The sequence below is a fragment of the Oncorhynchus kisutch genome, linkage group LG11, assembly GCF_002021735.2.
Source record: "Oncorhynchus kisutch isolate 150728-3 linkage group LG11, Okis_V2, whole genome shotgun sequence".
Classification (NCBI taxonomy): domain Eukaryota; kingdom Metazoa; phylum Chordata; class Actinopteri; order Salmoniformes; family Salmonidae; genus Oncorhynchus; species Oncorhynchus kisutch.
Window position 1 is genome coordinate 70,451,576 of NC_034184.2, and position 21,198 is coordinate 70,472,773.

Sequence of the window (21,198 nt, forward strand, 5' to 3'; positions counted from 1 at the left end):
TGTCAATTTATGTCCAAATAGCTACTTTTGTTAGCGCGTTTTGTAAACAAATCCAAACTCACAAAGCGTGTTCACTCGGAGCAGACGAAATGTCAAAAATTTCCGTTACAATCCGTAGAAACATGTCAAATGATGTATAGAATCAATCTTTAGGATGTTTTTAACGTAAATCTTCAATAAGGTTCCAACCGTAGAATTCCTTTGTCTTCAGAAATGCAATGGAACGCGATCGAACTCTCACTTGAACGAGCGTCACGAGCTTGTGACACTGTGCCAGACCACTGACTCAGAGCCCTTATAAGCCCCTCCTTTACAGTAGAAGCATCAAACAAGGTTCTGAAGACTGTTGACATCTAGCGGAAGCCAAAGGAAGTGCAACATTACTAATATCCCACTATCTTCAATAGGGAATGAGTTGAAAAACGACCAACCTCAGATTTCCCACTTCATGGTTGGATTTCTTCTCAGGTTTTTGTCTGCCATATGAGTTCTGTTATACTCAGACATCATTCAAACAGTTTTAGAAACTTCAGAGTGTTTTCTATCCGACTCTACGAATAATATGCATATATTAGCAACTGGGATTGAGTAGCAGGCAGTTTACTCTGGGCAACTTATTCATCCAAGCTACTCAATACTGCCCCCAGCCATAAGAAGTTTAAGTCCAATAATGTTGCAGGATGAGATGGCTGCCATTTTACGATCCCCTAGACAATTGTTTTTTAACTTATTTGGTACATAATGTTTCTGCCGCTGTCTCTTATGACTGAAAAGAGCTTACTCACCCCATACTGGAAGAATACTTCATGTTTTTCCTTTAACGAGTCTGGCACGAAGGATTTACTCCAGACACACGATAAGGCCTTCATCCCAGTCATTTTTAGGAGGAAGAGATATATCGGGGACGAAGGCCTGGGTGCCTTGTAAGGATCCGAGTGGGTAATCTACTGCCGGTCAAATTAGCCAATGGATAATAAAATAGACAAACTACGATCACGTATATCCTACCAATGTTTTACCAAGTCTTGGCTCAACGACGACATGAATAACATACAGCTAGACGGATTTCCGCTTTTTTTCGTCAGGATAGAACAGCGGCCTCTGATACGACAAGGGGTGGGGGTCTGTATTTGTAAACAGCTGGTGCACGAAATCTAAGGAAGTCTGGAGGTTTTGCTCGCCTGAGGTAGAGTATCTCATGGTAAGCTGTAGACCACACTATTTACCAAGAGTTTATCTATATTCGTTTGTTTTGATATTTAACCTGCGTGTAGTGATCACATTTGGTGTGGGGGGGGGGCAAAATAAATTGATGCACGATGGCGCATGCGCGCAGCCGGTTTGGGTTCCGTGTTACAGTGAAATGCTTACTTACAAGCCCTTAAGCAACAATGCAGTTAAGAAAATACCCCTCTCCCCCCCAAAAAATAAAGTAAGCAATTAAACTAGGCTAATTATTGTTCCTGTAGTACAGTGTCCTATGTGTTAAGATCTGTTTTATGAGTCCTTAGATTTCAATGCCTGCCCTTTGGAACTTAAACGTGTGGGTTATACTAAGCCTTAAGTATTATCCTAGGCCAGACGATTCCTATTTCAGACAATTCAGGGTGTCTTCTAACCAAGTCATTGCATTGCACAATCCCTCTCAGATAGGCCTACTTAAGAAACATGTTAATTTCGGTACATTGACTTTTATTGGTCTTTGGCTTAACAATGCTAAAGTTAGCAGTTGGTGACCATGGTTAGGGAAACAAAACTAAAGTGTGGATTACTGTCTCTCCTTGTCCAAACTCCTTTCATGGTAAGTGTCATAATTTTGGTGAACTATCCCTTTTAATATATGTCCTAATTGATTAGTGGTTCAACTGGTACCCTTATAGATCAGAGGAACTATGCTACACATCTTAGGTTTTAGTCTTTACTGTTGTGACGATCCTTCAATAGTGCCTGAAGAAGAGAGCTGATGAAAGTCGAAAATTGATATCTATTTTAAGGTTCAAAGCTTGTATTGTTTTGGTATACATTTTTCATCCAGATAGCCACATCAATGCAAAGTACTTTCTCGTCTGAACACATTTCTTATTTATCTTAATCTCCATGATATATGCAGATCAGCGTTTGATAAAGCCAATGATTGATGCAGACTCTCTCCCTGTTTTACAATTTGGTTGTTTTCAGTATGGAAAAATTACTGAACTTGTTCCATAATAACAGATTTTCTTTTTCAGTTTCAAAATGTTTTGCTTAAGTGTGTCCTTCTGAACATGACCTAGGTATTTAGGCCTCAGCTAAGTTATCAGTAAGAGTTGAGTAGGAGTTTTATAGGGTCTTACAAGTTTTTAGTCCTGGGAAATGTTGCTCTACAGTATTCAATGACTGACGAGGGAAATTGATAATCCACTACCCAATTTCCAAATTGCACCTTGTGCATTTTACTATTACAACTTTCAAGAGTAAGTTGAAGCCAGACTGAGTTCCTTAATAACAAAATATGTATTAATACCAAAATATGTATTAATACCACTTGCATGCCCCACAGTTTGGGAACCACTGCCTTACATGTTGCCCAAACCGGACGCGTCAAGTGCGTTGCAAAATACATTTATATATATATACATGTCATGCAATCATTGCACCCACACTGCTTTGCGTGTGCCTTTGAGCATCTGCGTTGCCAGCCGCTAAAATGGAAGTTGTTTCTATTTGTGACGCAGAACGGGGTGCAAGCCCTGCCTCTCCCATCTCCTCATTGGCTTTTAGAAGCATATACCCACGTGCCATCTCATTGGTTATATCCACATGTGTGATTGAAAGATGAACTGAGGTCGGTTGTGGTAATACACCTTATTATGAAGGTTAGTTGCCATTGCTATATGAAGTCTAAAGAAGAAAAATCCTGGAAGGAGCAGAGATGACTAGAAACGATTCGGTTTAACGTTTTATGTGTGGATTAATTGTCGGAGTAGAGGACCTTGTGAGTTTTTAATTTACCTGAAATGCAATGTTTGTATCCCCGGACAAATTAGTTAGCAACAGCAAGCTAGACCAATAGGACAAATTTAACGTTAGCTAGCAAGTGCAAGCTAACTAGCGAAATTCCCATACATGTTTAATGCTTTTAGACCTGTCCCCAAATTAATGTCATTGGCTCAGTTTGTTTTGATATTTAACCTGTGTGTAGTGATCACGTTTGGTGTGGGGGGGGGGGCAAAATAAATTTATGCACGATGGCGCAAATGCAATGTTTGTATCCCCGGACAAATTAGTTAGCAACAGCTAGCTAGCTAGCTAGCTAAGACAAATTCACTAGCAACTGCAAGCTAGCTAATTAAATTGCCATAAATGTTTAATGCTTTTCGAACGTCTGGTTTGAGCATAGTGTTAGAGAATAAATGTCGTGTTTTGGCACCCAAGAATTTGCCAGGATTTTGTCAAGGATTCACAGCTCAATTCTTAGAAACCTGTTGGAAAAGAGGAATGTATGAGAATATATGGATGCACCTTGGTTTGTTAATGTCTCATTCTTATTGTAACCTATGTGCATTCTTATTAGTGATAAACCTGCCCCAGCCATTCCTGTGTAGAGCTATGCTAGGCCCACTGTAGCTACTTTAGGTAGAATCTTATGTGCCTCAAGCAAATTCTGTGCTCTTCAATGCTGTCGAAATTATATAAGATCAATCAAGGTGCCTCATTTGTACATTTAAAGCCCATTGGAGAGTGTAGAGGAAGCTTGTGCACTATAAGGGTATATTTGGGCATATAGATTTATTTACACAATACTCAGGACCTTGTTCATATTCAAGCTCAGCAATATTGTGTACATTTTATTATCCTTGGCTCTTGTACAGTGTTGAGTAATGTTATTTCAGTGAAGTTGCAAGAATGTTTGCGTTCTGCTGGTGAGAGGACAATGCTCTAGCCACGCGCCTGGGCTCAAGGCCTAGAAATGAACTCTGACAGACAAGTCTCAACCACAGTGGGTGAACCGCAGGCTTTTCATGTGGTCCCATCCACCATGCCAAACCCCAAGCCAAACCCCAAGCCAGAGAAAGAGAAGTGATGACAGATTGTGTATCCAACATAATCTCTGTCTCTCTCTCAATTCAAGGGGCTGCTCTCTCGCACTCTCACTCGCTCTCTCTCAAAAGTAAAGATTAGGCCTGCATACAAGGCTCCCCATTAACCAGAGGCAAGACAATTAGCACAGTCAACAACTCAACGGCAGGTAATGACCATCTTTGTAGGAATTTATTGGCTTGATAATAGATTTTCATCCAAAGCATGGTTGAGTTTCCCAGTGCTTATTGTCCAACTGTAGATGTTTGTTCATATGACTCACATTTGCTTGTTGAGCAAGACTGACATTTTAAGTAAGAATGCAGTTGGTAGCAACTAGTAGTGTGTTTTGACTGTTTTGCTACAGATATTGAGACCTATTTCCCTGGAAGCATGTGTCTGTGTCTTGTGTAGGCTTTGTTGTAAGTATATTTTTCATACAGCATGGTGTTTTCTTTTTTTGTAGGCCTGTTATCAAAGTTATCCGGTTTGTTCGGGAAATGTAGGACTCAATTGTTGTGATACTCCATGTAGTCTATCCTGTTAGGGTGAACGCTTCAAGTACCCAGTCATCGTAAACCCCCCCCCCCCAAAAAAAACCGTCCACGTCCAAGTCATAGCTCATTCCGGGGCTACAGCTCTCCCCAACAAAATGAACATGCACCGTAATATAATTCCTCTGTTGTTTATACAGTAAACAAGCCTCGGAGCCTAGTTGAGGAGACCTCAATATGTTTTGTGTGATAAAGCGTTTGCCGCTGTCTCCTTGTGGTTTGCCAAATTCTGCTTCTAATTACACACTGAGGTACTTGCAAGGAATGCGGGAGCACTGCTCGCAGTTGTGCCTCATTCTGTTCTGACCCCGTGTGTGCGCACAGGGGTGCAGACTGACGCCGTTTATGAGCCATATGAAATGAGTTCGACTTTCCCTGTTCTTTTTTCCCTCGTCCCCACAAACCGCCCAGCCGTCTTTATGTAAGTCTGCGTTGGAGACCCACTTCTTCTTCCCCTTTGAATTGCTGTGATGGTACAGGGTTCCTAGGAATAGGCCTGTAGCCGAGAAACTAGTGATTGGAGAGAAACATGTATAAGTTACATATCGGGATTATTATTTTTGACGCTCTATTGTATCGTTCTATCGCAATATTATTTTTGCATTAGTTGGCTGTACCTGCACCAAAATAATTTTTCCGTCATAGCTTGTTCTCCATCTTTTTAAATAGGTAGCTGATTTTTGTTTTATTTCCATGAATGATCAATTTCTAGTGGCTCTCCTCTTGTCCCTCTGCAGCAGACATATGGTGAGCAATACGTTTGGAACATCGAATCGCAACAAAATCACAATATTGAATAGCAATACATATCGTGTCAGCACCTAAGTATCATGATAATATCGTGAGTTCCCTGGCAATTCCCAGCCCTATGTGAAACAACATAGTTCTGGCCTTTTTGTTCCAATAAACACGTTTGGTTCATTTCAAGTGGTGATATCTAGACTGAGCTGTTCTTCTCACACTAACCGTTCTTTGGATGGTGAGGCAAATGTTTAGGTCGATATTGTTGTGCCTCTGAGTCGAATGCAATCGTTTTACTGTAATATTTGAATTTGGCACAATTCACTTTGGTGAATTTAAGCTGATGAATCTATTTTTTGGCATGCATCATCTACCTATAAGTGAGTCAACCGTTTGTGTTATTGTAGTTAAGTTTCAACAAGCCTTGATGATTCATAGTGTGGTATGTGGACAAGAGAACTGGAAAATAAGTGAATTTAACTGAGGATTTTGCAATTGCCCAGTGTGCTTCTGGGAAACTGGATTTAGAGTTTCTCCTTTGGCTTCATGACTGTGGAATTCGAAGGGAATTTGCCTCCGTTGAGTGTGAATTGGTTTCTGATTGCGTTTTTGCTCTATAACCAGTGGCTATTTCGCACCAGAGTTCGCCAACTGCTGTGGATAAAAAGCAGTGTTTGGTTCGGCCATTTCAGATTGGTGCCACAAACCCCCTTCAAAATGCTGCTGTATAGCTAAGATTGAACATTGTACTGACATGTTGCACCGTCTTCCTGGGGAAATGAGTGTTTTTGGTAAGTCGCTCCATTTCAGGCAGTCAGTACTGAACAAGATGTTCTGTTTGAAGATGTGCTAGAACAGATGGTTTTGTCTTTTTGTTCCTGAAGTAGGGTAAAGCTGTTTGGCTGGCTCTAATGATCCACTGTTCTTTTTCTATTGACTAGGAAGCAGCAGGCCTCTCTAGCGTCTCTCTCTAGTGAGGCCTGGGCTTAGTTGACTTCGCTTTTACGGCGTCCCAATTTTAGTGTCTTTTTTTTAAGACCACCAATGATTATCAGCACTAACTTTAAATATTATAGTAAAAAAAAAAAAAGCTTTTGGTTATGTCATACTGTCGTCAATTAGCCTGCTCAAAGCGCTGTTGCCAGCCCCACTGTACACGGGCCAGAAAAACTGGTAACAGTAAAATTATATTGCCCACATAATGTAAAGGGGGAGATCAGTGGTTGTAACGTGCACCTTAAAGGCCCAGTGTCTGGAGCGGCATTTTGAGTGCATACTTCCTTTTGTTGCTCCTGACATCTGCTATTGCCATTAGCCTTAATATCCCCATGGAACCCTGTAAATTCAGCTCCTGAATGTTGATGAGGGTCCATTGCTGAGGCAGCGGGGTTTTAAGTATTCAACCCGTCGTGCAGCAACACGAACAGGACATTGGCATCGAGCTCCATTTCCAGTCTCACACTGATCCCGGGGTGTGTGTGTCTCTGCCGTTAGTGTTTATGCACACCGTATGTGTGTTTCTCTCTCTCGTGTGTGTGTGAATGAGGGGTTGAATAGGGCTTTGTCTGGGGGAGTGGGGCGACGTCGTATGCTCCCACATTTCCCGTCGCCTAGCGACAGTAATGCACAGATTGGCAAGAACATCTGCTGTGGTCGGCGCTGCCAAATTTGTGTTGTATAGTAAACACTGCTCCTCTCTCTCGTTCACCCTCTCTCACTCCCTCGCTCCAGCGGAAAGGGGAAGAGGGAGCTCTCCTTCCTGCTGTTCTTTTGGTCTGTTTTCTTTCTCTTTTCTCTCCATTCACACACACCACCGGGGTAGTCTCCTTGATGACCTTTCACTCCTCTGCCAAGTCAAGGATACGCCACCCTTGTCAAGCGGCCAATTGTAATATTCCAGGAAATGAGATGAGGCCTCTGCCTGCGGGGATTGTTGCCGGGATGAGCATTTGAAATGTTGTGGCTGTTTGAATACTAACATTTTGGTTGAGTACTCAAATCATTAAAAGGGCATAGTTTTAGAGCACAAGTCCCACACTGGAAACAAATATGTGCACATTTATCTATACTGGGAAAAAAACATAAACGCAATTTCAAGATTTTACTGAGTTACAGTTCATATAAGGAAATCAGTCAAATTGAAATAAATGTGTCACTAATCTATGGATTTCACATGACTGGGCAGGGGCACAGCTGTGGGAGCCATTTGGGAGTTGTAACACACATTTCCCTACTTCAGTCAACAAGGAATGTAGCCTGTGTCCCATCAGGAACGTTTTTCTATGCATTTATTTCTGTAGGCCTAACGGTAGCGCGTGTGTGTGGAGGAAACGCTCGGAACACAATGAAGTGAGTGAGATGGGGAATTTAGGGAGAAGAGCTGTGATGCTTGGTTTATTTTTGGTTGTGCCCCTCAAATGCACATGTACAAATGGTAAACTAGAGTCCAAGCAATTTTAATGTTGTTTTCAAGACAATTTCACGTGCTCGTTCAGGCAGCCTCAAGGCACAATCCACCAAATAGTTTTACAGTATTTGGTGAAAAAAATAAGATTGCTGGTTAAAGATCAAGCTTTGATGTCTGTTTTTGAGTTTTTGATTACTCATGCACATCCCTAATTGTTGCAATGGACTGCTAATGCCACTGTCTGTTTAACAATGGAGCGAAGATGTGTCGACAATGCTCTTAAACGGTTGGTAAAATGTCTTGGGTGCTGAAAAATGTGGCTTTTACCACTCAAGCTCATTTGGTTTGCAACAGGTTTTTAACGTGTTCTTCTTCCAGAAGGAATTTCTTCTATCAATGAAAAACCATTTGGCCAATATCAGGGTGTATCTTCAATTCATATTTCTGGATATCTGACATTTTGTTAGATCTAAGGAGTAAGGATGTTCCAGATACTCATGTCCTTCATTTTATATGCAGAGCTAGGATATGCTCAATACCTGGACAGTTTCTACATGCAGGGATATATCTGGGGTGAGATACGCACCTGATGCGCATGCACCCGCTTACATATTTGTATAATATTCTAACATGCATATCAAGATCCTGATATGGACCTCAGTCAAGAGCATATGCATTGTATGTGCTGAGTAAATATACTGTGTAGGCTTAGTGTCAGTATTTGTCATCATATAGAGGGGGAAAAAGATACTAATGATTCACATACTAATGATTCAATATATCCGGAGGGAATCCAAAAATGATTAGTGCATGAAAGAAAAATAGGGATTTCATATTTGTCAAATTATTGAGCCTGTGGTAAAAACTCAGAAATGCATCAAATCATCCTGTACAATTTCAAAAACGTCATGTAAAGATATCCCCTGATTATCGACCCTTTTCTCCTGGTGCTTCTTTGTCAAAGAAAAATGCGTCTCTGTGTTTCTGTACCGACGAGGTTATCTGAATGACCTCACTTTCTGGGTAGCAGAGAATATCAGAGGTCAAAGGTCTGTCCCTTCACTTCCCCCGGCCATGCTCTTTGATGATCACAGCCGTGGCTTTAGATGATGATGATGATGAAACCCTCCATCTTCACTGAGGCGCGTTGATGCTGCTTTGTGTGCTGGCAAATGCTGCACTTGCCTTCAGTCTGTTGCAGCCTACTGTGTACTCTCACTATTTTCCTCTCTCCCCTAAACTACTCTACTTCTCTCGTTACCTCTTTCGGCACGTACTCCGCTTTCATGATCAGAAAATGTTCACCCTCTGCCCCGTTATCAAAATAAGGCGTGAGTAACGTCTCGAGTGCTGTTTTGACAAAAGAGGAAACTGAGACAAGTTTCTGTGCGCCGCAGGGTGGTGGCTCCGGTGCTTCTATTTGTGGCGCCGTGCCGGGAGCCATGTCCTCATCAAACACGCCCACCACCGCCACAGAAATCACCGCTACTGTACCACACTACGTGATACCGGAGAATCCCCTGCCTCGGTTGGAGTGCTTCAGTAGCAAACTTTTCTTTGAACAAAAACACATTGACACACAGTGGTTGAGTGGTTTTCCAGGTCATCTGTGATTTCTGATCGGTCCTGATCTTTGTATAATATCTGAATCCTGACTTGCATATTTGGTTGTACTTAAAGGGAGAGCATCTATTTGATTGTTTATGTCTAGATGTGGAACTTCGGAGAAGGTTGTACCAAACACAAATGTGTTTTGGTATAAAAAAAGGACTAAAATAACCAGGAATTCAGCCAAAAGTGAGTTGTGTATCAAAGTATGACATTATTATTTTCAAATTGGATCTCTTTTTGGGTTTAGTTGTCAATTTGCAGTGTACAAATTATTATAATTATAGTATGTCTTACCGACCATCCTCTCCGACACAAATAAGCCTGCAGCTGAATCTAGTGTTCTACCCCTGTTACCGGGTGTGTTTAACCATCAGTTACCGGGTGTGTTTAACCATCAGTTACCGGGTGTGTTTAACCATCAGTTACCGGGTGTGTTTAACCATCAGTTACCGGGTGTGTTTAACCATCAGTTACCGGGTGTGTTTAACCATCAGTTACCGGGTGTGTTTAACCATCAGTTACCGGGTGTGTTTAACCTGGGCTAACAGTGCCACTATGATACTTGACCAAACTAACGCACCTCGTCTTTATGTCTGACAGGACCAAGTCATGGAGAGGTGGACACACAGGAGTGCTTGTTCTATAACATCAACTATGAGATTGAGAAGACCAACCAGAGTGGGGTAGAGCGCTGCGAGGGTGAGAAGGACAAGCGGTCGCACTGCTACGCCTCATGGCGAAACAACTCGGGTACCATAGAGCTGGTGAAGAAGGGCTGCTGGCTGGATGACTTCAACTGCTATGACAGGTAGAATCTCCTACCATTGTGCCTATCAACTATTTAATAAATCTGTATTGTACATTCGATAAACTCTGCCTTCCTCTGCCTAAAATATTAGGGTCCTTGTATTCACAAAGAGTTTCTCGGGATGGGGGTGCTGATCTAGCATCAGGTAACAATATTAACAATAATATATCTGCCCATATAACAATATTCCATTAAGTTCTAAAGGCGGCAACTGATCCTATATCAGCAGTCCTACTCTGAGACGCTTAATCAAAACAGTCCCTGGTGTGGAGCTGAGGTAGAATCTGTGTCCCCCTCTATGATTGGTATCAAATGTTTCATTTTCCCAGTGTGATCAAAGGCTCAACAAATGTTAGAGTATGATAATGACTGTTCATCTAAACATCAGATACCATATATAAAACATCATTAAAACACAGTTGGATTTGTCATTCACTCATTACTGCATTGACTTCACAGCTGGCATGTGTGTGCAAACTCACACAAGGTAGTCTCTGACGTTTGCTTGCATTACCAAATTATTTTTGTTTTCATTCCGTTTATCGGAAGCTTTATTGGACTCTATATTAAATGTTTCTCCGTCAAACTGGAATATTCAATTATCCCGCGCCTGGCGGGTCCCGTAGGTGCTCGATAACGTCTCGGGAGAAGTCAGGCGGAGTGGTGCGTTAGATTTTTCTACCACTTGCCTGCTGCCATTGTAATCTATTTCTGGCCTTGCTCCCGAGACTAAGAGAAATCATTGAATAAATGGATCCGAATAAGAAGCTTGAAAACAGTCACTTCTCCCCAGATACACATTAGAGAGGAGCAAAGTGCCTTAAGTTTTGACTAGGACCAGTCCACTGCATTGTTTACAGAGTGAGACAAATGTTGTGTGGATGTGTACATGGTTTGAATGATCAACTCTAAAATGTTTCTGAGGGATATTTGTATAAAAGCTGAAAAGCATTTTGTAGTGTTGCATGAGAACAGCCAAGGTACCAATGCATTAAGGGCTTTTGTTTTGAGCTATTTAACCAGACGTTTTCTCCAAGCTCAATTCTAAAACGGTGTTTATTATAGTGGGACGCTATCTATGAAACGATTCCCCGATCCCTCATGTGAAAGTGGGCCAGCAACAATGACTGATCTGAAACGCAACGGCAGCAATTCGAGGTTGCTTAAAACTAGAGGTCACCACTTCTTAAAATAGCAGACGAGTAGAGTCTCCGGTGCATGTTTGAAATACCAAACACTGAAGTGTGTTGAGTGACAGGCTTAAGTCTGAAAGCTTTTTTAAAATGCTCACGACTGTTGTAGATTAGATTTAGGTAAAGGGAGTTAGTTTGCCGGCACCAGTGAGGGGGTCCGACCTGCTCTGAATTAATTGTGTACATTAATACCCTGCGGGATCAAAGATCCAGGTTCCTCGAATGCATTGATATAAATGCTGGAGGCCACAGTTATCTCAGTGTGATCCTGCTTCTCTAGACATACAATGATGTCTTCAAATGTCAATCTTAATTCCATCATGATTACAAGCATGTTTCTTGTGGGAGTTTTGAGTTCCTATCGGGACAGCTTGAAGAGACTCTCACAAGGCTAAGCAGCCCTTAATCCCGGCCTCCTTTCAGTGTTGTCAGGGGCGACTGGCTGGCCTCACCATTGGCTCTGGCTCTCTGAGGAGAGAGGACACTGCCCAATGACCCGCCAGGCCGCCACATTGCTGACATGGCCCGACGCTGCCGATGTGCCTGGCGCCAGCAGAATCATGGCGACACCGCCAGTCCTCTCCCTCCTTCCAGTCCTGTCCTCCACAGAGGTCAATAAGTCGTTTCGCTGTGGGCCCCGCATCAGACCAAGGCCAATAGTGTGAGCGTTGCATGGTGAGGGAAGGGAATGGAGGGGGGTGGTTAGCTAAGAGTTAGTTAGGTATCTGAGCAGGTCATATAGGATCTAGTTCTGTCTCCGGGGTCATGTTCAGTAGGGCACACTGTAGCAAAGCTTTTTAACACGTCTGGCAACGGAAAATATAAGAACAGTTTCTGATTGGACAGTTTCAGGTAGAACCTTTCTGTTTCACTGCTTTTCATGGCGTTCTGAACACAACCCTTCATAGGGTATAACCACATTCCCTCTGAACTACTGAAGTCAATAGAAAGTGGAGGCGCTCCCTTCGCTATCCTAGACCAAAACATTTCCCTTTGACAGTCAATTAAATGTTATCTCCCGTTCTTTCTCTTAGGCAAGAGTGTGTGGCGACAGAGGAGAATCCTCAGGTGTTCTTCTGTTGCTGCGAGGGGAACTTCTGCAACGAGAGGTTCACTCACCTGCCTGATATCAACGGACCATGTAAGTGAACCTGTAGGACTCTACCTCTTTGTTTTACACCCATAGAAAGTAGATAGGGCCGCAGGTCCAACCGTCACAGAGCACGAAAGGAAAAGTCTGTGCTACTAATTACATTTCTATGGCTACACCTTGATTGCAATGTTCGAAACAAATTCTGCTCCGGCCTGTGCAGATCAGAAGATCCATATATGATTGGGTTCCTGAGGCGTTAAAACACCTCAAGGCATTGTTAAGATCTGATAGTCTTTTGCAGGCCTGAGTAGAATTTGTGTTTCTGGATCACACCCCTGATGACTCTCGTACTCATCTGTCTGGGGTCAGATGTCAAGGGCTAGTCAAATGTAGATGTTATATTGACCCATATCTCAATTAGCTTGTCGTCATTTTGGAATATTTGATTTTCCCAATCACTGCTCGCTCCATTTGTTTCCCGAGCCAATATCACCTGCTTTGCTGTGATATCTTGGTATGTTAACTTGGTATTCTAACCCTGCCTGGTGTGATGTGAAAACCAGTAAGTTGAGATTATATTTGACATCCGTGTAAGACCTATACCAGCTTTAAACCGAGTTGGAAGCTCCACGGGCCTCACCCAGGGTTAAGTATTGACTTTGTTCCCCGAAAGGTCCTCACAGTGGGGTATTGTAGGATCTTAAACACGATGGACAGAAATGTGCAAGAGGCCACACGAGTATTGAATTACACCGCCTGTTTGCAGACTGAAGCTCCAAAAGTTAGGGGCAATTTTGCCCAGGAGAATAGCACCTCTTATATTTTACAGCTCCCTTTCCTCTCCAGATTTTCTTGAGCACACAGACATCCAGACAGGCAGCAAACTTATTTGTGTGTGTTAAAGCCAAAGCTTGGCTTAGAAAGGTGGAAAAAACTATAGTGTGTGCCTAACTATTCCTATATCTCTGCCAGTTCCCCCTTCCCCTCTTTCTACCCTCCCTCAATCTACCTCTCTCCCTATCCTTCCCTCCTTTCCACTACTCCCTCCTTGTTTTTCCCCCTTCTCCTGGTTTCTTCTCTCCCCTTCTCCCTTCCTCTCCCTCTTTACCTATCCTCTTGTCATTTTCTCTCACCCCTCCCTCTCTCCATCTTTTCTCTCTTTTTCTCCCCCCCCCCCCCCCCCACTCCTCGATCGCTGTTGGGTAAAACTATGTTCTGTCCCTCTCTCTACCGCCAGTGATCAAGTCGCCTCCCCCCATGCCCACACTACTCAATGTGCTGGTCTACTCACTGCTGCCCATCACCATGCTCTCCATGGCCCTGCTGCTGGCCTTCTGGATGTACCGCCACCGCAAGCCACCCTATGGCCATGTGGACATCAATGAGGTCGGCCAATTCCCTCCCTAGCTACGCATCTTTCACTTTTGCTCCCCATCACTCTTCTGTTTTCATCTTTGAATGACTGCATTTATTTGACATGTTTAAAGTGCATGTAGACTTCCCTCAGCTAAGTGGAACAATACACACACAAAACAAATAGAGGACTCAAATCAAAGGAAAGTTACTACTTATTGTGGTCCTCCTGTCTGTCGGTATTGTTTACTCTCTTTGTCTGTAGAGCTGTTTGCTTATCTTCTGTGGTGCTACCTCTTTGTGGTTTCTCACTCCTGTATTCTCTCGCTCTTGCTGTTTTCATCCCTTGTTTTTCGGAGGCCATCTTGTTAGTAGCCCCAAAGCTGCCAAGTAGGCCACACAGGACCTCTGTTAATGACTAGCCCCATCTAGAGGTAGTCGCGTGCCACTGGCGTGATACAGGTCCCACCTATAGGACCATTGTTAGTTTACTACTGTCAGTTTTCAGTATCTGTACATCTACTTTACACAAGCTATTGTGCATAAAGCCTTATCTGTTTTTCTTTTTAACTAAGTATTAGAATTCATATATTACATTGATATAAAAGCTCCAGTTATTATATAAATTGTAAGTATGTCGCGAGTGGCAATCAATCCTCATAACATTGTTGAATATAATGACCCAGTGTTTACCTGTTCTGATTTCTGACCTCTTGATCTACCAGGATCCTGGCCTTGTTCTCCCTCCCTCCCCCCTGGTAGGTCTCAAACCCCTGCAGTTGCTGGAGATTAAGGCCAGGGGGCGCTTTGGCTGTGTGTGGAAGGCCCAGATGATGAACGACTACGTGGCTGTCAAGGTCTTTCCCATTCAGGTAAGTTGCTGAAAGGTTGATTCAACTGTCTCTGTCCTCTGAATCCTTGGTGTAACAACACCTCTTTGTTTGTGTGTCCTCCCACAGGATAAACAGTCGTGGACGAACGAGCGGGACGTGTTCCTAACACCGGGGATGAAGCACGAGAACCTGCTGCGCTACATCGCTGCCGAGAAGCGCGGGACCAACCTGGAGATGGAGCTGTGGCTCATCTCTGAGTTCCACGAGAGGGTGAGGAGGGAGACTGGTGGAGGGAGAGGTGTTATGGTGTGGGGAGGTTAGGTTAGGTTTGGGGGAGGAAGTATAAAACCAGCTGTAAGCCTGGGACATAAGTTTATATCAGTTAGCCTTCACAAGGTCCCGCCACTGAGCTTTAGTAATGTTCTCTAGGCTTTCGTATCAGGCTTGCTACAGAGATCCACTATTTATTTATTGGCACTGAGGAAGCTGTGTTTTGTTGCTCAGAGCTATTGCCTTTTAATTTTCCTTGCTGTTTAATTTTCAGTAGTGTGAAAGTTGTTTGCTACAATTTAATAACACTCAATTTGACTGACCACAGTGGGTTGGCTGGCATTTCTCGGACAATAAACGATGTGAACCCTGTCTCTGCAGTCGAGTTCACTTGTATTTTTCCCAGTTCAATCATTGACAAGCTATTTAGTGTGCTCTGGGGATGTCTTACTGTAGCTAGTTGTTAACAGCGCCACTTCTTTCTCTTTTTCTGTGTATGCACGCGGCGTGTGTGTCTCTCTCTGTCTATGCTCCAGGGCTCCCTGACGGACTATCTGAAAGGGAATGCAATCAGCTGGACTGAGCTGTGCCACATCGCTGAGACCATGGCCTGCGGGCTGGCCTACCTGCACGAAGACGTGCCTCGCTACAAAGGAGAGGGACCCAAACCGGCCATTGCTCACAGGTAAAGCACACGAGTTCAGCACTTAGGTGAGCGATTAACAGAAATGTTGATTATTTATTTTTCAATATGAACTACTTGAGTGACGTCGGTTCAATTATTTGAATTTGATTTCTTTTGATAATTTTCTGTGAGCTCAATACAGACATTGCACAGTTTCTCTAGAGAAAGATTAGATCCAGCCTGAACTGTGCGATGTAGAAGGGAGTTGTAGTTTCCAACAGGCCAATATTCTACATAGTTTAGCACATAAAATGTGGTAATTAACTACAATGACCATAATCCATTGCGCATATACTTGTCCGGTCTGTTTCTTTTACGACTGCTGCTGAAGAGCGAAGAATGCGAGATTATGAGGTGATACAGAGAGCAGCTGTTGCTTCGAGGCATCTCTATCTGAAAATACATGATCCATGTGATTGATGGTTGGTATTCCGCTGTCATAAAAAAGTATGCCTTAATTACGTTGAACTACAAAATGGGTATTTTGTCAGACAGCATGGGCAGCAGCCCTATAGAGATGAGATGACTTGGAATGAAATAGTCAAGTAAAACAAATGTTAATATAGACAAATGAAATATTTTATTAAAGTAGTGTGAATAAATTATGTTTAAGGGATGAGCAGTCACTACCATCATAGGACTTCCATTAATAGTTTTATTCTGTGTTGTTACAGCATTCAACCCACAAAATGCATTGGACATTTAATGTTAAACAAATAATTGAAACCGAAAACTTAATTTATTTTTTAAAGAATCAAAACGAAACCGAACCGAACTCAAAAATGCGTGTGTAAAAGAGAGAAACATTAGACTTGGCCCAGTTCAAGCATCTTTTTGTTTTCTTAATGACCCATCTGGCTAAGTAAAGTTGAGGTTAATCCTATAGCGTATTGATGTTTATGCTGAATCTTTGTTCTGTCTGCGGTCCCCTGTGTCTTCATTCTGCAATTCAGAAGCATCTAACCCCGAGGGAGTCTGTTATTATTATTATTATTATTATTGCACTCAAATCTCTGGACTGCAATTTTATTTTTCTGCGTGGCATCAAAATTGTTTACAGTTTATTCCATTGGGAATTCACTTCAATTCCGTTACAATCAAACGGAGCCATAAGTCTAGACGGGACCGTTCTCGGTGGGCTTTATTTGTTTGTAGTTCAGAATAAGTTCAGGCTTGACAAAGGGCAAACTGATACCAAGTCAGGGGGGGAAACTCTCAGGCCAATCACCAATGTTAATTGATTGGCTAAAAAAGAAAACGGTCGATGAACCTCCGTCCTCTCTTCCTTCTCCTTCCAGGGACTTCAAGAGTAAGAATGTGATGCTGCGGACGGACCTGACGGCCATCATCGGGGACTTTGGGCTGGCGGTGCGGTTCGAGCCGGGCAAGCCCCCAGGGGACACTCACGGCCAGGTGAGTGGGCTACCATCAGTCTGGTTGTGTCCCAAGGGTTAGCTGCTTTTGACTAGTGTACATGAATTAGGGAGGCATTTAAGCCGTGAAAATGTATCATACTAACTATGAACAAGTGCCATCATGGAAATACTGTTTTAAAGTTAGCTCCACATACTCACACGACAAGGAAGTGTGTGTGCATAGTGGACCTTGTCTGACAGTGTCTTGTCCGTCTATCGCTGTCGTCCAGGTGGGTACCAGGCGCTACATGGCGCCGGAGGTCCTGGAAGGTGCCATCAACTTCCAGCGGGACGCCTTTCTCAGGATAGACATGTACGCCATGGGCCTGGTGCTGTGGGAGCTGGTGTCGCGCTGCAAGGCGGCCGACGGTGAGTCATAAACACGCAAGCACACACACAGGATCCTACTCTGCGATTTATCAGCAACCATACCACATTGGAATCAGGATGAGACCTTTTTAATGCTGTGTAATAGACAACTGAGAACGCATAGCTTGTGGGTAACGATGTAGCATAGCCTTTAAGGTGTTCCGTGCTAAGACACGTTGCTGTTGTGTTGATTGGTCAGGCCCAGTGGATGAGTACATGCTGCCGTTTGAGGAGGAGATCGGCCAGCACCCGTCCCTGGAGGACTTACAGGAGGTGGTGGTCCACAAAAAGATGAGACCGGTCTTCAAGGACTGCTGGCTCAAACACGCTGTGAGTATGCCAGCTCTGTCTCCAACGCAGAGAGCAGTGGGTCAATGCTGGGATGTACAGTACTTAAAGCAGTACAGTTTGATTCACATTTCCCACAATATGTCACCCAGGGATGACTTGAGTGCGTAAAGATGTTGCCCCCCCCCCCAACCCAAAGAGACAAAAACATAACCCCCAAACATTCAACAGACAAATAAAATAAAGTCCATTTCCAAAAATAAAAATGCATAAGTATAATATGTAGTCGCAGATAATGCAGAATACGCTTAGACTATAGCCAAGGTTCACCTTAAAAAAATTAAGAATATACAGATTTATAATTCCAATGCTTCTACAATATCACTGGTTTGCAAAAACACTGGTGCTTTCTTTTTTACTACTAAGTACATTTTTCAAGAGCTAGGCGTGACGTTAATTATTTTACCCAATGACCAAGTAATGGGGAACTGACTAGTGGAGAGAAATTGAACATCTAGCTTGTAATAGACAGAGGTCAACCGTTTTCTTCTCTCTCCTATGTAAAGAGATATTCCCTCGTTAAAGATTTAGGATGCAAAGTTTAGGGATTAATGGCATTGTGGTAGAAGTAATCTCAGAGATATAGTGCAGTACTGAGCTCAAACATTTGTATCTCACCACATTCCCACAGGAAATGAAACAAGGTGCCTAAATGCGTGTTACATTTAAAACACCGGTCTGGGGTATTAGGGTGAATTTTGTGGAGCTTAATATGGGTGTGATATACACTGCTCAAAAAAATAAAGGGAACAGTCCACTTAGGAAGCAACACTGACAATAAATTTCACATGCTGTTGTGCAAATAAAATAGACAACAGGTGTAAATTATAGGCAATTAGCAAGACACCCTCAATAAAGGAGTGGTTCTGCAGGTGGTGATCACAGACCACTTTTCAGTTCCTATGCTTCCTGGCTGATGTTTTGGTCACTTTTTAATGCTGGCGGTGCTTTCACTCTAGTGGTAGCATGAGACTGAGTCTACAACCCACACAAGTGGCTCAGGTAGTGCAGCTCATCCAGGATGGCACATCAATGCAAGCTGTGGCAAGAAGGTTTGCTGTGTCTGTCATCGTAATGTCCAGAGCATGGAGGCGCTACCAGGAGACAGGCCAGTACATCAGGAGACGTGGAGGAGGCCGTAGGAGGGCAACAACCCAGCAGTAGGACCGCTACTTCCGCCTTTGTGCAAGGAGTAGCAGGAGGAGCACTGCCAGAGCCCTGCAAAATTGCCTCCATCAGGCCACAAATGTGCATGTGTCTGCTCAAACCGTCAGAAACAGACTCCATGAGGGTGGTATGAGGGCCCAGCGTCCACAGGTGGGGGTTGTGCTTACAGCCCAACACTGTGCAGGACGTTTGGCATTTGCCAGAGAACACCAAGATTGGCAAATTCGCCACTGGCGCCCTGTGCTCTTCACAGATGAAAGCAGGTTCACACTGAGCACATGTGACAGTCTGGAGACGCCGTGGAGAACGTTCTGCTGACTGCAACATCCTCCAGCATGACCGGTTTGGTGGTGGGTCAGTCATGGTGTGGGGTGGCATTTCTTTGGGGGGCCGCACAGCCCTCCATGTGCTCGCCAGAGGTAGCCTGACTGCCATTAGGTACCGAGATGTGATCCTCAGACCCCTTGTGAGACTATATGCTGGTGCGGTTGGCCCTGGGTTCCTCCTAATGCAAGACAATGCTAGACCTCATGTGGCTGGAGTGTTTCAGCAGTTCCTGCAAGAGGAAGGCATTGATGCTATGGACTGGCCTGCCCGTTCCCCAGACCTGAATCCAATTGAGCACATCTGGGACATCATGTCTCGCTCCATCCACCACATTGCTCCACAGACTATCCAGGAGTTGCCGGATGCTTTAGTCCAGGTCTGGGAGGAGATCCCTCAGGAGACCATCCGCCACCTCATCAGGAGCATGCCCAGGTGTTGTAGGGAGGTCATACAGGCATGTGGAGGCCACACACACTATTTTGACTTGTTTTAAGGACATTACATCAAAGTTGGATCAGCTTGTAGTGTGGTTTTCCACTTTAATTTTGAGTTTGACTCCAAATCCAGACCTCCATGGGTTGATAAATTTGATTTCCATTGATAATTTTTGTGATTTTGTTGTCAGCACATTCAACTATGTAAAGAAAAAAGTATTTAATAAGAATATTTCATTCATTCAGATCGAGGATGTGTTATTTTAGTGTTCCCTTTATTTTTTTGAGCAGTGTATGTTCTCATTATCCAATTGTATTGCAGCAATCTCAGGCAGGTGTTTGTCTGTATCTGAGCTCTAGAGCATATCATAACCCGGTCCTCTGCTGAAATATCTTCCTGCAAATCGTGTATCCACTGAAGTCTCTTACTATCAGAGTTGTCTTTGAGTAGCTACCATTTTCCCATATAATGATGTCATCTGACCTCTCCCATAACGCATATTAACAGAGAGCGTTTCTCTAGTGGTCAAAGGAGGTTGTAGGGCAGATTGTTATAGACTGGAAAGAATAAAGCTTCTCGAGTTAAATTCTTACCTTTAGTTCTTCAAACAACATGAGCCCCATTTCATTGTATAAATCCATTACTTTAACAATACCTTTTCTTGCCCATTCTTTAAGGTGTGAAATTGTCATTGCACCAAATTGGTGTAAAACTGGATAATACAGGGGATTCGCAGAGATATGTCTGTACTTCGTGCCATATAGTTAGTGTTTGTTAAAAGGGGATTAGTAGTATTCTTCTTTAGCTTCTTAAATGGAGCAGAGTACAAATATCCATCCAAAGTTAAGTCTTTTGTGGATAGCATTTCAGTCTGCAGCCAGGGTAAGTATGGTTTCTTGGAGAACCAAAACATTGCAGCCCTAAGTTGTGTAGCCCAGTAATAAAAGTGTAGGTTTGGAAGTTGCAACCTCCCTCTGCCATAGGTCAAATAACCAAGGTTTAGACTTTCTCTTCTTTTTCTGTTGATCCAGATACAATTTGGAAGTATCTTTCTGAACTTTGGGTGGGAAAAAAAGGTGGTGGAGCCAGAAGAATTTATTGAAATGGATAAAACATTTGTGCAGGATATTAATCTTAATGATATTTATTCTACCAATAGTAGATCTAGGCAATGATGTCCATCTGTTGATGGGTTCTGTTGCACTCGTTACCATGGGTTCATCATTTGTTGAGCTCAAGGAGCTTATTTCTGGTGTGATTTTAATACCAAGATAAGTGAAACCTTGTTCTCTATTCACTGAAGGATGCTGTACAACTGGATGCAGTCTCTCTTGCTTGTTGAGGAAAAGGATAGAAGACTTGGTTTTATTAACTTTCAATCCAGAAAACTGCCCAAAGTTATAAAATGGAGAGGGAAGAGAATTCTTTAGATCTGTTAGGAATAAGAGGGTATTATCGGCATACAGGGCCACTCGATGTTCAAAATCCAATTTTATAATTCCACTAATTGACGGGTGGGACCTTACTGCA

General features: G+C 43.1%; 1 protein-coding gene across 2 annotated transcripts in view; it reads left to right on the forward strand.

The window, feature by feature from the left end:
* The window catches only part of LOC109899315 (activin receptor type-2B), a 67,488-nt gene that overhangs the window by 36,114 nt on the left and 10,176 nt on the right, over window positions 1-21,198 (forward strand). For both annotated transcript variants that reach the window (XR_004211745.1, XM_031836226.1), the window contains exons 2-10: window positions 9,973-10,180; window positions 12,408-12,514; window positions 13,704-13,852; window positions 14,545-14,691; window positions 14,779-14,922; window positions 15,459-15,607; window positions 16,906-17,020; window positions 17,253-17,391; window positions 17,591-17,721. Coding sequence is in view for 1 of the 2 variants with exons in the window: in XM_031836226.1 (XP_031692086.1) it covers window positions 9,973-10,180; window positions 12,408-12,514; window positions 13,704-13,852; window positions 14,545-14,691; window positions 14,779-14,922; window positions 15,459-15,607; window positions 16,906-17,020; window positions 17,253-17,391; window positions 17,591-17,721 (1,289 nt within the window). In the remaining variant the exon portion in view is untranslated. The remainder of the gene's footprint in view (window positions 1-9,972; window positions 10,181-12,407; window positions 12,515-13,703; window positions 13,853-14,544; window positions 14,692-14,778; window positions 14,923-15,458; window positions 15,608-16,905; window positions 17,021-17,252; window positions 17,392-17,590; window positions 17,722-21,198) is intronic.